The sequence below is a fragment of the Schistocerca gregaria genome, chromosome X, assembly GCF_023897955.1.
Source record: "Schistocerca gregaria isolate iqSchGreg1 chromosome X, iqSchGreg1.2, whole genome shotgun sequence".
Classification (NCBI taxonomy): Eukaryota; Metazoa; Arthropoda; class Insecta; order Orthoptera; family Acrididae; genus Schistocerca; species Schistocerca gregaria.
Window position 1 is genome coordinate 681,623,609 of NC_064931.1, and position 21,854 is coordinate 681,645,462.

The 21,854-nt window shown below is 38.9% G+C and overlaps 1 protein-coding gene across 3 annotated transcripts in view; it reads left to right on the forward strand.

The window, feature by feature from the left end:
* The window catches only part of LOC126298579 (steroidogenic acute regulatory protein-like), a 164,096-nt gene that overhangs the window by 111,180 nt on the left and 31,062 nt on the right, over positions 1–21,854 (forward strand). For all 3 annotated transcript variants that reach the window (XM_049989950.1, XM_049989951.1, XM_049989952.1), the window contains one exon: positions 6,701–6,805. In XM_049989950.1, the coding sequence (XP_049845907.1) occupies positions 6,701–6,805 (105 nt within the window). The remainder of the gene's footprint in view (positions 1–6,700; positions 6,806–21,854) is intronic.

Here is a 21,854-nt window from a genome sequence, read left to right on the forward strand (position 1 = left end):
CTCTCGTCTGTCGATCAATCCCTAGAGTTTGTACACAGTGGAAGAAATCACCATGTATAAATAGTCAAGATAGAAAGACAAATAATCAGAATGTGTGAAATAAAGGCTATCAGATACCAGAGAATTGCCTGTTACAAAACAGTCTACAAGGAAATGGAACTAGTTGTGAGTGTGATCAGGAAGAAACATATTTATTTCTGTAGACATCTGATCAGGAAATCAGAGTCATCAGGAGAGTATTTGAGAACAATATGCGCAACGTGAAATGGATTACTGAGATCAGGAAAGATATGAAGAAGCTCCACATTACAATTGAAGATTTAGAAAACAAAACAGACAAAACCAAGAAACTTGGAAGCAAGTGAGTGAAATGACAACCCAAGATTAAGAAACAGATGATTTCAGATGAAGAAAGAAAGTTGAGAGCTTAGAGAATGAAGTAGTACTGTGTCAACTGACAAGTGGAAAATTATTTTTATAAAATTGACTAACATTCATTGACTGAAATTCATAAAATGTAAATAAATAAATATAAAAAAAATTGAAAGGCAATAACTCCTCCAGTGCTGGTCCCAAGTCCGGGGCCTCATTTTGCAAGTGATGAGGAAGGAGGAGGGGGAGGAGTAACACCTCGTTAAAAAACCTGGGTCCATTTGGCTCCGGATGGTAGCACCCTGTAAGGGCCCCTGCCTAGGATTACTAGGTGAAACATGGTCAACAGTCTCAAAGGCGGAAGAGGAAGTTCAGATTCCCAATGGCGGAGAGAGCGGAAGAACTACCTCCAGGACTCACAATCTTGGTTGTATATTTTGTGGCCTTTGGGCTACACCCAAAATAACTTTCATCAATCATGGAAGTGTGTGATGTAAACTATTTTACCCCAGGTGGACGCTCCACTGTACGCCAGTACGTTAGCAGACATTCGGATTCTGGGGAGTCTGCAACATTGCACAAAGACAAGTTGGAGTGTCTTGGAATCTCATCCAAATTTCAACATAGGCAATCAATGTACCTAGCAACTCTCAATGCAAACTCATTGTTGAAAACCGGAAAACTAAAACATCTAACAGATACGCTAAAGAACCACAACATACTCATAACAGCCATTCAAGAAACACAATACATTGATACAGATACCTTCAATTCCCAAGGTTTTAGGATATACAAAGGGAAAGTGGGACCGAGAGTATTGAAAAATGTAACACATCTTGGGACAGCCTTTATAATCAACAAACAAATCTTGAACTCAATAGTTGGCTTTGATTCACAATCAGAAAGAATCTCAAGTCTTACATTCACAAGCAGAAACAAAATCTACACAATTATCAATGCACATGCCCCTATAAACGAGAATAACAGGAAAAACAAAGAAAAAGTGGAGGCCTTTTGGAATCATCTAGATGACATTATTCAGAAAATTCCAGATAAAAACATCATCATTCTTCTTGGAGATTTTAATGCACAGATTGGTAAAGAAAAAAGATATAAGAAAATAGTTAGAAACTATCCTGCACACAAGAGAACAAACAGAAATTGTGTGAGACTAATAGAACTTTGCCAAGCACACAATTTAATTCTTAAATCCACAGCTTTCAAGAAACTACCACGAAGACAAAAGACATGGGTATCCCCAAATCCTAGCCTTGGGGAATTTCAACTTGATCATGTGGCAATCAAGAAGATTTCTAGCAAAGAAATCATGAATGTTAGTGTACTCATGGGTGCAAACTTGGATTCAGACCACTACCTTTCTAAAATTAAGTTCAAAGTCATCCCAAACAGGAAACGCAGCATGAAACAAATTAAGGGTCGGAAGTATAGCACAGAAAATATATTAAAATCAGACAAATTCACAAAAGCGACAGAAACCATTCAGACACAAAGCTTGGGGGATATCAAGGAAAACCTCATTACTACAGCTGAACGGATAGCACCTAACAAAAAAAGTAAAAAACATGCCTGGTGGTCGCTAGAATGTGATGCCCTCATAGAAACAAGAAAACAGGCATGGCAAAATTGGCAATCACAGAAAACAGAAGAAAGTAGGCTGAATTTCATTACAGTTAGAAAACTGGTAGATAAAAATATAAAAAGGATTAAGAAGACACATGAAAACAAAACTCTCCTCCAAATTGATGAAGAATTTGCTAAAAACAACACAAGAAGCTTTTACAGAACTTTCAAACAAAGGTTATCAAGATACAAAGCACCCACCCTCAAATTTTGAGATGTAAATGGGACCATCTCTCACAACAACATGGAAAACTGCAAAATACTAGCAGGCTACTTTGAGAAACTCTGAATTGTGAACCCATCCTTGAAAAATTTGAATCCATCCCAAACGACCGTGAGAAGCCGGATTCAGAACCACCGACGACTGAAGAACTATAGGTCATTTCAGAACTTAAAAACAACAAGGCGTCCGGAGAAAATCAAATAGGGGCCGAACTATGGAAAAAGGCTGACAAAAATGCAGTTACATCCCTAAAGTGTGTTTTCAATCAAATCTGGAAAGAAGAAGAGATCCCCGCAGAATGGAGAACAGCTCTCATCCACCCTATCCACAAGAAAGGTTTGAAGACAGACCCCAACAATTACAGAGGAATATCACTGCTGGATATAACGTACAAGATTCTTTCTAAAGTCCTCTTGAACAGGGCAGAGCCGCAATTGGATCCGCAAATCGGGGAATACCAGGGAGGTTTTAGAAAGGGCAGAGCATGTTCGGAACAAATACTAAACCTCAAAAACATTATGGCATACGAAAAATCAAGGGCAAAGACACGTAATCTCCTTCATTGATTTCAAAAAAGCATATGATTCGTTTGATAGAGAATCTCTGTTGTCAGTCCTGGAAGAAATGGGTTTGGATAAGAAAACAACTAATATTACAAAAGCGACCCTTACAAATACATTTTTGAAAGTTAAGTTTATGGGCGAACTATCGGAACCCTTTGAAATAAAAACGGGAGTGCGACAGGGCGATGGGCTCTCGCCGTTGCTGTTCAATTGTGCGCTTGAGAAAGTAGTCAGAGAATGGAACACAAATATTAAGAGTGGTGTAAGACTGGGTTGCAAAAAGAAGAACCTTAAAGTAAATTGCATTGCTTTTGCAGATGATATGGCCCTGTTTGCTGAAACAATGGAAGAAGCACGGGAGCAAATCCTTGAACTAAAGAAACAAGCAGCTAAAATTGGTCTTCACATCTCCTATGAAAAAACTAAGATATTGACAAACATCAAGCACTCGTGTAAATCCTCAAAGTTCAAGAACAGAAGATTGAAATAGTAAAAGAATTCAAATATCTTGGAGAATGGATTAGTTGAAATGCTGGGGAAAGCAAAGCAATGGAATCCAGAAAAAATAAACTTGAATTGGCCTTCCAAATAACAATAAATACATACAACAAAAAATCCCTTTCATGGGGGTCCAAAATTACACATTACAAGACAGTGATTAAGCCAGAAGCACTGTATGTAGCAGAAACACTTAACATGAATTTCAAAGGCCAAATGGAGAAACTTGTGGTAAAGGAAAGAAAAATTTTAAGAAAAATCATTGGGCCAAAATTTCAAGACAATAAGATTATATACATCAAAAATGAAACACTTTACAAGAAAATTGAAAAACTTTCAGATTCTATGCGAAAAAGGAGAATAAATTTTTATGGCCATCTTCTCAGAATGAATTCCAACAGATTAACTAAACAAATCTTTGACTTCTTCCGTAACCGAAAAATTAAGCCCAACTGGTTTAAAGAAACTGAGAAATACCTAGTGGAATTAAAGATTTCAGAAAATTCACTTATTGATCGAACTGCTAAATTAATTACTAAAGATGAAAACATAAGGTTCCAAGACAAATCCACACAAAAGTCCAAACCCTTCATCTCGGAAGAAGAGAGGAGAAGAAGATCAGAAAGAATGAAGAAATACTGGGCCCTAAGAAAAGAACAACGCACAAAGAAATGATTGATCCAGTGTACCCCAAAGAGGGTGAAACGGAAGAAGAAGATAATGAAGGAGAAGAAGAAGAAGAAGAAGAAGAAGAAGAAGAAGAAGAAGAAAGGCAATATAACATAATAATGAAACATGCAGCTTTGGAATGCCACAATGAAAAATGAGATGATGATTAATAATAATAATAATAATAATAATAATAATAATAATGAGCTATGTGGAATCTTCCATAAAGTCTGGGAACAGAAGCTATACTGGAAGATTTCAGATGAAGCATTAATTCACCCAACCCACAAAAAGAAGGTAAAACTGACTCCAACAACTATGGAGGAATTTCTCTCCTCCCAGTCATGTACACTATTCTTTTAAAAGCATTACAAAACAGGCTAGAAAACTTAACAGAATCAGCAATTAGGAGTGTACTAAGGAGGGTTTGGAAAAGAATAATAATGTATGGAACAAATTTTAAATCTGAAATTTATAAGATATTGAAGAAAGAGGGATAAAAATATGTACATAAAATCTGTAGACTTAAAAAAAAAAACATATGATTTCATTAACAAGGAAACATTATCCAAAACACTAAAAGAGTTCGGAGCTGACAACGAATGAGTGGCAATCATAAAAGACTCATTAACAAATGCAAAATGCAGAATTGAAGTTCTAGGTTGGAACTTCTAGGCTTTTGAGTTTAAAACTGGTGTATGACAAGGAGATGGATTGTCCCCACTGCTGTTTAATTGTGCACTAGAAAAGGTAACCAGAGAGTGGAGAAAAAGAACAGAAGAAGGAGGACTTAAAAAAAAATTATGATTGGGAGAAGAGGGGATAATCTGAGAATTGATTGGCTTTTGCAAATGATCTTGCAGTCTTAGCTGAATCTATAGAAGATGCAACAATCAGATAAATCTCCTACAAGAGACAGTTTCAAAAATAGTCCTATGTGTATCTACTGAAGTAACAAGTGGTAGGCACATGTGAAGTTGTCAACAAAATACATGGAAACTGATTATGTAAGTATAAAAGTGGCTACAAAATTTAAATACGTAGGTGAAATAATACAACCAAATGCTATGGGTAAAGAAGGTAACTTGGCAAGGACAAGGAAAATGGAAGTGGCTTTTAACATAACAAAAAACCTGTATTACAAGGAAGAGAAGAGTTATATTCTACCAACACCAAGAAAGGCAAGACAAAAAAAAGGATTTTTAACTTTTTTGATAGAAACCCAAATACATCAATGATATGGATCAAAAGAGTTAAAACAAACCCGAGGGAAATGGAAATAATGGAAGAAGAAACAGGACAAAAAAGAGAACAGTTCAGAGCAAAATAAAGAAGTTTCAAAGGCCCGAAGATGCAACATGGACAAAATTAAGAAGAGAACAACATGGGGAAATAATGGAAAACTACTCTAAAGAATGAAGACATAACAATTTATTTAAGAACAAAGGAGATAACTCACAGAAAGGCAGAAGTGTTGCATCGTTGACAGATGCACACAAAAGGTACAGAGTTTTACTTCGCTAGGTTTTGGGATGGGATTCCTTTCTCAAGCTGTATGAGAAACATGCGCACTCTCTCTCTCTCTCTCTCTCTCTCTCTCTCTCTCTCTCTCTCTCTCTCTCTCTCTCTCTCTCTGACTCTGACTGTTTGGTGGGGGTTGGGGGACAGTGGGCTACCTTAGGTAACTTGCTGTCCCCCCCCGCCAAATACTGATACTGATACTGTGTGTGTGTGTGTGTGTGTGTGTGTGTGTGTGTGTGTGTGTGTGTGTGTGTTTGCGGGTTCGGGTGCCTTTCACCACCCATTTCCCATTACCCCGCCCAGTATGTGTCAGCTAGTTGTGTACTGCCATCTCATGTGTTAGTCTGTGAAATCAAGTGCTTAGCCGTCTGCCACCTGCACCCATTGGTAGCCCACAGACTGCTCCACACTATCCCACGAGCCACTAAACACTTTCCCCCAACCCCCTCCCTGCCTCCTGCCTTTCTCCATTCTTCAACTCTCAGGAGAGTGCTGGCAGTTGAATGAGCATAATGTAGGGAGACAGGTGCACGCTTTTGTGTGTGTGTGTGTGTGTGTGTGTGTGTGTGTGTGTGTGTGTGTGTGTGTTGATGAGACAGCACTTCTGCCTTTCAATGAGTCATCTCCTATTCCTAAATAATTCATTAATCTCAACTGGAACTTGCTGTACATTATGAAAGAACAGATATAGTCTTAAGAGGTCAATTCATATGTTGTCATAATAAAGGGTAAGAAAAGGGAACTGAGTAATTCAAAATTAGAACCATATACTGACCTTTATTAGATGCAGATGAATAAAAAGATTTAGAAGAAAAGAAGAGGAGGTTAAAGGAAAGTGAACTGTATTATGAAAGGGATAGATTGCTATTCACTGTAAATATAACATGTGAAATTGCGGGCAGGCATGACGAAAAGACTGTTACATAAGCATTTGGCCAAAGCCTTCCTCAGAAAAGAAAAACACATATTTCTTTAAAATTTCAGTATAAGAATCAGTGTTGGAAAGCTTTTGTAGGGTCTTGAGATTATTGGTGAACTTGTTATTTATTGTTGTTGTTAGCCTATCATAGAAATATGACCATCCACAATGCATCCTTGGCAGGCCAGTTCAGATCATAACCTCAAATACATGGAGACCTAAAAGCCATTCTCTCAGCAGAAAATAGGTGTTTATGGGTTTATTTGCTATGAATACTTGTATTACTTTTTACAGGGTGTTGTTGACTTGCCACCAAAAGCTCTTCTTTACCTCCTTTTTGAGTCAGTAGAGCAGTTTCCTTCTTGGAATCCAACAGTTCTACAGTCTCACAGAGTGCAGGTAAGTTACATTATTTTTTGTGTACTGTGGAACATATGATTATTTTTTGTGTTATTTTCTGATTCATTAGTAAGTTTGTTGTAGATTTGTTTCCAATCAGAGTAAGATAAGATAAGATAAGATAAGATAAGATAAGAGTTTTCCTAAAATACACTATAATAAACAGAATTGCATAAAATGATTTATTTAGAAAGAAAATCGAGACAACAGGTGTAAATTAGTTTACCATTATCTCAGGGTAGTATCTTTTACTACTAATCGAAACCTTATGATTTTTGGGTTTTATCCTAGCATATGCTTATATTTGGAATAAAAAAATAATCAGCAATGGTAGTTGAAGACTTTCAGTGTTAGGAGTCGCCCTCATTCTGCCAACTGCTTTGTCAAAAAGGGTAGATAAGCAGATGGAGGTTCAGGGCATCCTCTTGTGATTGTGGTGGGGAAATGTCCCTAAAGGCAGAACAGCCAGCAATAATCAATTGCATGAGGATTCAGAAGGCAATGGAAACCACTGCGTTAAAGAAACATAATGTGTATCCATTCCTTCCCTTGAAAAGTTACTATTATTGTAAGTCTACCAACCATTCAAATGCCTGAAAGTGCTGGGAGTGGCATCCCATGTTAATTTTCTACAGTTGTTAAGATTAAATTTGTGCTGAAGATCTGTATATCTTGGTGCCCAATTTTTTCTTAAGCTGTTAAACAAAAGTGATCTATTTTCAGGATTTCATTATCATATGATAGTTTCTGCACTAGCCATTACTATGTAGGTGAAACTGAATCATACCGTGAGTTGTGGAGTTCTTTTTTTCTGTTACTCATATTTGCTAAATGATGACAGAGGACATGGGAATAAAGTTCCTCAACACCTCATTCCTGTGTAAAATATTCTTGGTACATTTGCTGTGTAAAGTTAGAATGAAAATGTGTATAGAAAATTGAAATGTGGTCTTATTTTTTATATAGAACAAAGGAAATAAAATCTAAGGAGTTGTTGAATTCTTGAACTATCTGATGATTTGCAAGGAACTGTAGAGCATGCCATTTTTAAGAAGTCTCATATGAACACAACACAAAGTTCACTTTATACGTACAGCACAAAGAGCTCCGTAACAATAACTGAAACATTCTTCATCAGAGATGTAATTTTATTCATTTTCTAAGAAAGTAAGAAAGCAAAACATACAGCGATGTAAAAACAGATAGACTAAAATAATGTTATGTGGTGGTGGTGGTGGTGGTGGTGGTGGTGGTGGTGGTAGTAGTAGTAGTAGTAGTAGTAGTAAAACTTTAATAATAAAACTATTATATTAATGGAGTCAGATAATCTAATATTTATGAAATAATTAATTAATAACATTATTCACATGGCAAACATTTGGAGATTTCTCCCCCCCCCCCCCCCCCCCTCCATTAGGTTGATAGTATGGTGTAAAAATTGCATTTTTGAAAATTTACATTAATTTTTGTTACTAGTGCTTTCAAGTGATTGCATTTTGCCTGTAAGAATGCACTGAAACCACACAACATAATTCATCACTCTTGGCAGTTCACATTGGTGAGGCTATTGACAGCATGTGTAATGTTTACTTGGAGTGAAATGGAACCACCTGGTACATCTTTGATTCCCCACAGGCAGAAGCTAAAGATGTCTGTTGACAGATCATATGCATCCTTCAGTCTGTATTGACAAGACAATGCACCACCCCACCATTCCTGAGCTGTTATCCAATGATTTTTGTTGCTTTGTGGGTTTCTGTTGAGTGGTCATGGATCCCTGTGTTTGCTTCTGGCATATTTATAATATTGACAAGACAATGCACAACCCCACCATTCCTGAGCTGTTATCCAATGATTTTTGTTGCTTTGTGGGTTTCTGTTGAGTGGTCATGGATCCCTGTGTTTGCTTCTGGCATATTTATAACTCCAAGCCATGAAAAGTCACTATACTTATGAGGATGAAAAGTAAGTAGTACATTGCTAAGCTCTTTGTTGTTCAGTTTCTCATCATTGTAAACTGTTGTGAAGTCTTTTATCTTGTTGTCAAAATTGTATGATCAGAAAGTTTTTAGCATATTCATGTTGGACGAATGAAGATGGAATAGCAATTTTTTACATTTATTTTTTATGGTTGAACGAAAATCCTCATGGTATAATTCAGGCCGGATGTGAACCACCAGCAATACATTAATGTGTGTACTGTAGTTGTAGGTAACTGCTTGTTAGCTTCATGTCTTCTCCCAGCACACTATACAGGTACTGTCTGGCACGTCACTGGTTGAGTGTCTGAGAGTAAGAGAAGCAAGTGGGCTATCAGTGACAGTTGCATTATTAAAGATGTAGAGTGGGTGGTATGTTCAATAGCAAGTGGACATGTATGGGAGGACTAGTACTAAGGCTAGCACATTTCCCTGACCTCACGCCTTTGTGATGTTATCTGTGGTGCCAACTAAGTCAGTTGCTTTGTACAGCAGATACTTCAGCAAAGTGTCATTTAAGCGTATAAAACTGTGAGACACCAGACGTGTGTATTTGAAAGTGTACAATAGTGTATGGTCCTACGAATGTATGTGAGTGTGGAGGCAAGCTTCAAACATTTTGGGATTTGCTATCAGTTTCTGAATTGAGAATTGTGAGTGAAATAGGTCTTTCTCAAAAAAATTAAGTACTTTTATATATGTGTGTATATTGCGTTTTTCTTCTTTTAAAATGAAGAAATCTAATCATGTTAATGAATGTTTTGCATTATTTCAATGTCTTCTATTTTCTAACATCCACTGTGTTGTATTTGTCACATGCCCAATATCTCAATTAGTAGGAAGCGAGCTTTCAGTGACAGATATTTATGTGAAAGCAGGCTCTTCAGGCATATACTATCGGTGAAAAGTGTTCAGGTTTTCAGCGGGGTGGCAGTGTTAAAATACTGTGAAATATCAACGAGGGTCACACTCGTCATCTTCTGGCAAAGTGTTGAGGTGTGTGAATACTGTAATATTGTTACTAGTGGAGTGCCCCCTTCAACCTGGCTATAGGTGGGTGTGTACTGTCTGGCCATTGGGCATGGAGGGGGGTGAGGTTGCAGAGGTGCGAGTAGCAGGGGTGCTGTTCACATCTCTGTGTCGCCATTCCAGCCGTGTCTTGCGAATTGGACTGTGCTAGTTATGCTCACCATCATGTTCTGTTAATGATGGATTCCATTCCACACTGATTTGGTATGTTTCATATCTGGTGAAAGGATTCTTGTGAACCCAATTTTCTTTTGATTCCGTTGTGCTGCTGGCCCAATAGCCATTTGCTTGGCAAAGCACCTTGGTGTTCTGGAAGTCAGTGGTGTGGTCTTCCTTGAGGCTATGCTCTGCTATCACTGATTTTGCAGTCTGTCGCAGTCGCTGCTTGCAACAATTCAAATACAGGACTGTATTTTCCTGATGTACTGTTGGACACATTCAACAGGCATTGCTGTATATTCCCAGTAAGTTCAATTTTAGTGGGTCTTTCACAGAGCCAAGCCACTCTTTCACCTTTAAGGTGATTGGAAAATGGTTTTTATATTGGATTTTTCGAGTAGCCTTGCAGTTTTGGCTGATAGCTGTCCCACATACAAAAGGAGAATGAGTCTCTTTATCTTCTTCATCTTTCCAGTGTCGAACATGTTATCTCTACTTGAATGTACTACTAATCTGAACTTCAGTGTACCCAATTTTTTGGAATACATCCTTCAGGTGTTGTTCGCCCGGGAGACTTACTTTATCGAATATGACGTTTTGCCATATTTATCAGAGTGGTTGGCACTATCTGCCATTGTGCTGGACAGTGGCAGCTTGTGGCATGCAGGTACAGGTCTATGTGTGTCTTGTTCCTATATACTGAATGGTGTAGCATACTATGTTCTTTATTAGTGTGTCCTGGAAAGGAAGACAACCGTCTTCCTCTACTTCCATAGTGAAACCAATATTATGGCAGTCGCTCTTAAGGTCATCCAGAAACTGATTCAGTTACTGGGTATTAGCGTGGGCACCTCCCACACTCTAATGCATCAACACTCGAACTTTCAAAAAATCTGTGCGCAGTGGGTCGAACCTGCAACCATAGCGGTCGCGTGGTTCTGGACTGAAGCGTCTAGAACCGCTTGGCCACTGCGACCAGCAACACTTGCATTTATACTGCATGATGCCATAAGTGTCAACACTTCAGCCGTGGCACCTTGGTATATAACAAATAGGAAACTTGTAATAAATGTTGTAACATCGAGTATGAAACTGGAATGCAGTGATGCAGTATACATAATCTCAAATTGCTACTTGTTTAACCATCTTGTGTGATTCAGATATTGTCCAGTTTACTTTCAGGAGAAGATGCAGTAAAAACTGTAAATTACATTATCAATACCATGCGTCGAAGCAAATAAAGGATTTAAGATTTCTCAGGCACCAGTCATTTTGGCACTGTGTAAATCTTTTGCAAGCAAATATATACCTGGAATGATTTGCTCAATGCAGAATGGTTAATTTGTAGCTAAACATTAAAGTTCAATTGCAGGGGAGTACCTGCAGAAAGTTCTTTGTCTTCCTTGAGCAAATATTATCTGAGCAAAGTATAAATTTTTCATAGTTATATCCTACTAAGAAGCAAGAATGGTACATAGCTGTGTTTTCAACTACTGGTACATTGGCCTCTATATTGGAGGCAAATAAGTAGAAAAATTTAAAAATGACCAAGAGGACAAGCTTTATAATGTCAGGTTGAACATTCTAGGTTCTATGAGAGGGGTGATGAAAATCTCATTTTCTTGATTTTGGGGGGAAGAATTTTCCTCCTTCAGCAGATACCTGCTTATTTTATTTCAACATGAATTATGTGGGCAGATCTGCAAGGATGTGAAAAACTTCATTTTTCTCTTTGTATTCAATATATTTTTGTAGTTCGAGTAAAATTAACTGGTAAAGAGTTGTTTCAGTCAGACTAAGAAATGATCTGCTGATTTTCAGCAGATGTAGTCTCAGCTTAGCACTCCTGTCAGTACCACAGATAATTTTGTAACAGCTCAACATATATCAAAGAATCTATACATAGACTCAAAGGAAAGGTAGATGAAAAATAAATCCCAATGTCACATTGTATTAGTGATGAAATCTCTTATAGGAAATGGCAAACAATGTGATTATGAACACATCAAGTACACAAAACAAGAAAAACAAATTGTGTTGAGAGAGTGAATGGAAACAAAATTTTAGGGAAATGTAAAGATGTTTTGGCAGTAATAAAGAACAAAATCTTTTATTCAGTACTTCAGGTGTATATATTGTACACTGTACCTTTAAAGTTTAACACAGAAAAACTGTAATGGATATTTGTTTTCTTTATCCATTCTACATCTAGATTGTGGAAGGTTAATGATTCATAAAATTTAGTTGAAACATGCACATTGTGTTGTGTCGTACAGTATTTATTGAAAGTAAAATCAACCTTGCAGGATGGTAGCAAAGTGGAAATAGCAGCTCCCAGCTTTTCAGTTTAATTTGTGGAATCTGTCTAGATCAAGGAGACTTTTCACATATGATACATTTGCCCTGTAAAAAGTAATGAAAACTTTTCCATGATGATCATGCCATCAAGAACAGAGAGGAGTTAATTACACACCTAAACATGTAACTGTAACCAGTGATAAGAATCTAGCAAGTCTCAACACAGTAAGCTTTTACACGAATATCCCCATTAAAGAGGTGATCCTATTATTAAATCCAATTTATGGATGTTCTCTCGTCTAGATTCACAAAAAAAAAATTAATGAATTTCTTCATTTGCTCAGAATTGTCCAGGACAATAATTACTTTGTCTTTAAAGACACCATGTGTGGACAAACTGATGGGTTAGCCATGGAGCCCCCATGGCCATTATAATCGCTAATATTTACATCAATCACATTGAACATCAGTTTTTTTCAACACACACACAACACCTTCAAAGAGTAGTATGCTATAAAAGATGCATCGATGACATCATACTTTTATATAACAGTACTAATGCCCAGCTCCAAATTTTTCAACACAACTTTAACAAAATGCACCCCAAGATTCAGTGTACGATAGAATATCACTCTGGCTTTACACTCCCATTTTTAGATCTGGAAATTTCGTTACAGGACAGTAATATTCACTTTAACATACACTCCTGGAAATTGAAATAAGAACACCGTGAATTCATTGTCCCAGGAAGGGGAAACTTCATTGACACATTCCTGGCGTCAGATACATCACATGACCACACTGACAGAACCACAGGCACATAGACACAGGCAACAGAGCATGCACAATGTCGGCACTAGTACAGTGTATATCCACCTTCCGCAGCAATGCAGGCTGCTATTCTCCCATGGAGACGATCGTAGAGATGCTGGATGCAGTCCTGTGGAACGGCTTGCCATGGCATTTCCACCTGGCGCCTCAGTTGGACCAGCGTTCGTGCTGGACATGCAGACCGCGTGAGACGACGCTTCATCCAGTCCCAAACATGCTCAATGGGGGACAGATCCGGAGATCTTGCTGGCCAGGGTAGTTGACTTACACCTTCTAGAGCACGTTGGGTGGCACGGGATACATGCGGCCGTGCATTGTCCTGTTGGAACAGCAAGTTCCCTTGCCGGTCTAGGACTGGTAGAACGATGGGTTTGATGACGGTTTGGATGTACTGTGCACTATTCAGTGTCCCCTCGACGATCACCAGAGGTGTACGGCCAGTGTAGGAGATCGCCCCCCACACCATGATGCCGGGTGTTGGCCCTGTGTGCCTCAGTCGTATGCAGTCCTGATTGTGGCGCTCACCTGCACGGCGCCAAACACGCATACGACCATCATTGGCACCAAGGCAGAAGCGACTCTCATCGCTGAAGACGACACGTCTCCATTCGTCCCTCCATTCACGCCTGTCGCGACACCACTGGAGGCGGGCTGCACGATGTTGGGGCGTGAGCGGAAGACGGCCCAACGGTGTGCAGGACCATAGCCCAGCTTCATGGAGACGGTTGCGAATGGTCCTCGCCGATACCCCAGGAGCAACAGTGTCCCTAATTTGCTGGGAAGTGGCGGTGCGGTCCCCTACGGCACTGCGTAGGATCCTACGGTCTTGGCGTGCATCCGTGCGTCGCTGCGGTCCGGTCCCAGGTCGACGGGAACATGCACCTTCCGCCAACCACTGGCGACAACATCGATGTACTGTGGAGACCTCACACCCCACGTGTTGAGCAATTCGGCGGTACGTCCACCTGGCCTCCCGCATGCCCACTATACGCCCTCGCTCAAAGTCCGTCAACTGCACATACGGTTCACGTCCACGCTGTCGCGGCATGCTACCAGTGTTAAAGACTGCGATGGAGCTCCGTATGCCACGGCAAACTGGCTGACACTGATGGCGGCGGTGCACAAATGCTGCGCAGCTAGCGCCATTCGACGGCCAACACCGCTGTTCCTGGTGTGTCTGCTGTGCCGTGCGTGTGATCATTGCTTGTACAGCCCTCTCGCAGTGTCCGGAGCAAGTATGGTGCGTCTGACACACCGGTGTCAATGTGTTCTTTTTTCCATTTCCAGGAGTGTATTTAGAAAACCAACCACGTCTAGTTTTATTATTCATTGCTCTTCAGTTCACCCAAAGTAGCAAAAAATGGTAGCTCTTTGTGCTATGCTTTACTGTGTAGCCAGAGTTGCTCTCTCAAAAGAAAATTACCAGTGTGAGTTGGTTACCTTTAAATTCATAGCACATGCTAACGGCTACCAGCCAAATGTTGTTGATGCTCATCATCATCATCATCATCATCATCATATGCAATCGAAAGGTGCTTCCAACTATCTGTATGGGATTACCCTGTCACCTACAAATAATGATAACTCTAAAAAAAAAATATTTTGCAGGTTCTCATATGTAGGTGTTATATCTGACAGAATTGGCAAATGGCTTAGGAAAGAGGGGGTTATACCCACCTTCTACACTCTGCATAAGATCGGGTGCTTATTAAAGCACCATGAAACCAGAGAAGACAATCGATACACACAGTTGGGCATCTATCTCATCCGGTGTACTGAGTGCCATTCCGCGTACATAGGGCAAACTGGCCGCGCCTTTAACATATGGTTCAGAGAGCATCAGGATCTTAGCAATTCCAAGTCTGATCTCACTAACCACCTGAAGGATCATAACCATTTCATTTCAAATATAAACACAAATTGCAGCCTTCTGCATATTCATTGTAAGGGCCCAATTTTAAACCTTTTAGAAGTCACCCACAGCATTTGCCGTGATCTGTCTGGCACTTTGAATGAGCAAACTGTGCTTAAGCATGCAGTCCTGCTGAATAACTTTTCTATTTTGATGCAGCGTCCAGCCCCCTCTCCTCCTCTTTCTGGTCTATGTTTATTGTACGCCATACATGTATACCTCTTAAATGGGTCAGTGTTTTTTGCCATTTTTTCTGGCCTTCAACAGGAACAACAAATGTATGGCATATGCCTTTTTCCTATAGTGTGGTCCACAAGGTTGACCCAGTTCATTATACATAGCTGCAAAATTGTCCTCTCTCAATAGAAGTTTGCATGTTTTTCATTTTATCCTATGACTATGGCGCATCATAGTATTGTAGCATTATCTGTGCCCTTACTAATTAAAAATTTACCTGTCTTTTCATGATATAAAATGCATCTCAGGTCTTATCTCGTGTAACCCTCAGTTACTTCTCGACTGCCAGTTAGCAGGTTTTAAATTGATCCCATTTATAATGTGTCCTTTTAGGGCTATTGCTGCCAGCTATTCATTGACATATTACTATCTGACTGTATAGACTGTAAGGTGCTGCCACTTTCCCTGTTGATTAGTAACAAGTGCTTGTAAATAGGAGTGGCACATGTATGTTATTTTAACTTATGGCTGTGGTGCGTTGTTCCACATTGCCACTTATATATAACCACTAAATTTAAAACTTGTTTGCCACTCATGTAAAAGGAAAGTTTCATTGTGCTTTACGGTTCATATAATAATTTTATATTGCAGCTTCTACTCAGTTTTATCACAGTTCTGTACTGACCTGTTCAGTATGCTCCTTTACTATGCATAATGCACTATTAACGTATTTCGTGTATTCCTTATGTAATTTTTGTTTTTTCTTCATTTGAAATGTAAACCATTAATTCAAATTGCGAACGGCTGGGATAGTGCCCCACGTTCTTCTCTCCATCAATCGATGGCACCACTTTTGCCACTCTGGTTTACCAATTTGCCTCCTCGTTCGCATCTGCTACTCCCTGTTCTGTGATCATAGGTAGCACACCGTACCTAGTACACATTCACTGTGGTGCTCAGGGACCACAGCACAGCGTAAGTGTTCTGGCACTATTTGTATATTTCCCTATCCAGACAGTTGCCTGTAGTTCTGTCTGGTGTCACTTTCACATTGACGTAGGTTCCATAGCTCCTAGCCCGACCAGCAGTTTCAAAATGTCTTTAAAAGTTGTTTAAATTTTTTTAGAAAATATGCTGTTTTGTATGTGTGTTGTGGTGTGTGGAAATTACCTGCCTTCTCTTGTTATTTCCAGTACGACACCTGAAGATGTGCTTATAAAAGCCTGAAACCAGTTGTGGTGTGTGAAAATTATTTGCCTTCTCTTGTTATTTCCAGTACAACACCTGAAGATGGGCTTATAACAGCCTGAAATCGGTCATATGATGATAAAAGAAATTTACAACTGAAGTGGTTTTTTTCAACCTCTGGGCCAATTTGAACAGTCTTGCACTTCCTCTGTTACCACCGATTAAGCATTTGACTGCTTAAGGTGCACCGTCTGCTTGGTGCACTGAGGTCCCTCCCTGTGCTGAATATTATTTCTGGAGTGACTGCAACTCCAGGCGAAGCACTCATGGCTGATACAGAATAAATGCTCTCACTACATAGTTTCTTTGCAGATGAGTTAGTGCAGGATCAAAGGGAATCGTTAAAACTATTTTCCGTCACTAAGAATTATATCATGCATTTAGTTTTTTTACACAATTTTTGTAGCTGGTGCCAAAAGCGACGTGATTCATTAGATTTACCTCAATAGTTTACTGTTCTTTCTTGCTTACCCATTTATAACATCTGCATTTCTCTATGGGTTCCTCACTGTACTAACTCAAGAACTAATAAAATAAGCCATACATTACAAATAACTGTACATTGTTTTGGTTGTTCAAAACGCCATATTACATTGTTTATAGGAGAAAACAACATACAGATCATCATTCATATCGCAGTACAATATTGCAATTTACTGTGAGCAGCAGTGTGAACAATTAAACTTCACTTCGTTGAGTTTGTTTTATGAAGTGTTTGGAAATTTCATATGGCCTATATTTGTCACTGAGAATACAACAAACTGAGTGTTTAGTTATCCCCTGTCAGATTATTTACCTGTAATAGGTACACTGTGTAAAGTGTTCCATCCAGGCACAGGTGCATCAGTCCTTTTCAGATGGTAATCAGTGGTGGTGTAATTTGGAATTGCCAGAAATGACTGTCTGCCACAGACATTTTTTTCTAGTGCTGAACTTTTAATTGTTGTACATAAGTACTGAACAGATTTTCCAACATTTGAAAGCTGTGAAATCTCTGTCTTTTCGTTAGCACATTAAGGTGTTATGAACTGTAAATTTAAGAATTCCTTTCACCCTTTGTGAATATAATTTCCATCCTTCTTGATTCAGGATTTGGACTGGCACTGGCGAAGCTAAAAATATATTTTTATTTTGTTTTTTGCTTCTTTATATATTTTTTGCTTTCAAAGCTTTTTACTGATAGCGTTGTTGTATTCGTTCTGTGCTGCAGTTAATAATTCGATTTTGTGTGGTAATTTTCAAAACGTGATGCGACACACAATGCTACCTTGTAAGTTTTATGTTAGTACCTGCTTTCTTGACACACTTTCTGTTTCAAGCAAACAACACATCTACGCATTAGTGTACTTTTCTTGGAATGCTAATTTGTTATGTTTGGAAAAATGCCTTCCCACAAACCTTAGAAGATTATCATCAGTACACCTTCCCCTGCCAGCTTTTCTGCACTCTAGTGCACCATGTTTCCGTAAGTTCCCTGACCAGTGACAGATGAAATTCTGCTATTGACATTTTATGACCTGTTAGTTTCCTGTGTAGGACAGGAGTGTTTAAAACACACATATCTAGAATGTAAAAAAAGAACTTGTACCAATTCATCGTTTTCCATATACATCTGGCAGTGCTGAACAGCATATCAGAATGGTCAACTTCTCCCATACTCAAGTTATACAATTATTTGTGGTTTCTTAATTTTCTCTGCAGTATTCCTGTCAGTCTTTCCTGTGTGAACCGTTTCTGTAATGTTACATGTGGTCAACATCCACTCATCCACTCTTCCCTTTTGTCACACAACTTTATAGCGAACATTGTATTAGCACTCATAAATTGAAAATATCCCTGTTTTAGTTTCTTCTGAAGTTTCTGCACGTTGTGTCTGTTCTTACAGACAGTATCACATGCGTTCGTCCCAAGACTGTGGAGCCCTGAAAATAAGTCTGGGCTTGAGTACCAATTATCAAGGTAGAGGTTATGTCCATGTTCTAAATAGGGCTTTATTAGTGTCAACATCCACTCATCCACTCTTCCCTTTTGTCACACAACTTTATAGCGAACATTGTATTAGCACTCATAAATTGAAAATATCCCTGTTTTAGTTTCTTCTGAAGTTTCTGCACGTTGTGTCTGTTCTTACAGACAGTATCACATGCGTTCGTCCCAAGACTGTGGAGCCCTGAAAATAAGTCTGGGCTTGAGTACCAATTATCAAGGTAGAGGTTATGTCCATGTTCTAAATAGGGCTTTATTAGTGTAGCCACTATGTCACTGCTTTTCCCCAAATTGTGGAACTCAGTTTCTATTGATGTCCCTGTATAAACAATGAAATCTAAGACATAGCCAGTCTTACAATCACATAACATGAATGTTTTTATTCTGAATCTACTCTATTTCGATGGAATGAATTGTCTGAAATATAAGCGTCCATTGAGCAATAACAAACTTTCATCAATGCAGAGTTTATGATGTTGATTAAATGCACAAAGGAAAGATGTATGAACTTTATTAACAATGTTCCTACTTTTGAATAATCTCTCTCCCCCAGTATTGGCAGAGTTGTCATTGAAATGTAACATTCTCATAAGTAACAAAAATGGTCTCTTGACATCAATTCACTAAAAATTGAAGTATTTAGAACACCGTCTCTGGTCTGGTATTTGCTAATTTTCAGTTTTTTCCTGCGAGGCATCAGAAGACAAACAGCTATGAAACATAACTTCGTATCCAGTATCTTTCCACTTTGATATTCAAAATGCACTGGTTCTAGAATATTCTCCTTGGTGAATAAATAAAACCGATTTGTTTCATCAGCTATATGTTTCACCAGTTCTTCTGTAAAGAATAATGTAAAAACTGACAGAATACGTGGCTCATTCCATATTTGACACATGTCCCAATAGCGTATTATCAAATGCCTGATTAACTGGCTAAAAATCATTTTTGTTCCAGTCAAATTTATCACTAAGACATAGTTTCTTCTTAGGCATTTCACTGTGACTTTCTGAGTCTTCAGATTCAGAACGACTAACATCTTTTGTTGAGACACGAGACTGCATTGACACCCCTGCTGACGTGGAAAGTTTATGACTACAGCTTTCCGATTCTGTGAAAGAGATATCACTTTCATCAAAATAAAGTAGTTTATCCTCACTACCTCTCCTCATAAAAATCTCCATGATTTCTTCCTCAGTGCATCCACGATGTCTTGATATTTTCTTTGTAAAATATAGAACGCGAAAAACACTGAAATAAATTTCGATGAACAGTGAATTGTAATGTGAAGCCTAGGCTCATAGCAGACAGAGAATCTGATGACAAGGTAGCAGCCAGAACTGCAAAAGGCTACTGAGGCATGGGGTGGGAAGTCTGCTGTGCGAGTTATCTCATTATCAGCACTCAGGTAGCGGCACGTCTATACTTCTCAGCAGCACTCGGGGCCGGGGGGGGGGAGGACTGCGGCCGCGACTGTACTTGTCATTAGCATCCAGGAAGTGGCAGGCAACACGACGAGTAAACTGGTCAACAGCAGTCAAAGGGTTAATCTTAGGATGCTTATAAAAAAAAAGAGCCAAAGTTAATTACTATCAGAACACACATTCCATAGCCTAAATGCCAGGGTTAGTTGAAACATTGTGGACCAAATTTGATTTTGTAATCTAGATGGTCACCCAAAGATTCATCACATTAGTTTTAAAAGTGTTTAATTCAATGTTCTACTTGGTTATTTGTTTGTTCTAAAGTTGCTGAAGTTTGCAATCATTAAGAATTTGCAGCTAAAATCAGTTCAATAATATTATGATATTTGATAGAAATACTTACAAGCAGCCAAAAATACTATGAGACTACCAATTACACAACATGTTACTATGTCTATTACAGTGTAGGAACCGTGTTAGCATTCAAAATGACTTCCAGTCATCTCTGAATGGATAAATACAGGTCTCGTGTGTTTGTCAATGGAATTTTATACAATTCTTCCTGCAATGATGATGGAGATGGGCAATGATCACACACCTTCTCTCCAAGGTAGACCACAAATACTTAATAACATTGAAATAAGGCAACTGTGGTGGCCAGGGGAGCTGCGATAATTCTTCCTTGTGATCATATAACCAGTTCTGTGACCAATGCGAGCTGTTGAAGAGCAGCCCTGTCATCGTGAAGCACATCACCACCACCATTGGGGGACAACATTGTCCCATTGGACTGACCTGATCAGCCAAAAGGGTCACAATCTGTGGCAGTAACGCAACTTTGCAGAGTAACCATGTGGTCCATGGAATACGATGCTATGACTGTCCAATTCATCACCAAACCCGCACTGTGTTTCACTCTTGGGACGTAAAGTCACCCAAGTAGTGTGAAACAAGACCCACTGAACCAAATGACTTTTTATCCATTGCTCCATAGTCCAGGTTGTATGGCTTTGGCACCACATTATGGGCATCTGCATCACTGACAAGTGGTTTTGGAATTTGAGCTCCCACTGCAGTTTCTTGCTTATTGAGCTTCCTTACACATTGTTACTGTTCTGCCGTGACTTTTGCACCTGTGATCCCCTTATTTCTCATTATAATCCTTGAGTCAATGTACACTTTCATCAACATTGTGACTTACTGCATTATGTTTTTCTGCTTTCCCTGTAGGCAGTATATGTATTTGATTTGAGCTACCTCGGTTATGGAAGCACCTACCATATGAGCACCAACAATTTGCCCATGTTTTAATTCACTTAGCTCCAAAATGAAGCACACACAGCTACACAGAACACTGTTCTGATCATGACTAACACTTGCAGCATATTGAGGACATTGCACAGGTACCACTCATGGTCAAATATAACACTGCAACCTGCAGATTTGTCTAGCATCTGCATTTATGTTCAAGCATGCATTTTTCTTGGTGTTTCCAAATTTTTGTCCAACCCCTGTATATTCTTCCAGCTTCATAAGTCATGTTTTGTTACAAGAAATGATGATGATAGTAACTATTGTTACAGATTTAGTGTGTGACTTTCTACGTGTATTTCATTACAAGAGTAACAGTGCAAAGGCAGTAATATCTGAGGGTGTGCTGAAAAGTAATGCCTTTTTATTTTTTACATGAAAATTATTAATGCTTTTTTCTTTAAAAAAATATAATTAACATTCAATGTCTTCATTCTTCATATCTACATACTTGCACCCCTCTGCTGCTAGAGGTCTCTGAATTGAAGTGTATAAAATGGCAGTGTGTAATGTAACTATGTCACTCTGTGAGAAACAGCATGCTGTAATAAGTTTCAAATTGGAAGAGTTCACTCACTTATGGTGCACCATCCCCTCCTTCATGACAATACCAGTCCCCACCCAAGCAGAGCAACATCTGAGCAGATCGACACCTCGGGTTCACTGTCATTGATCATCCTCCATATATTTGGCTC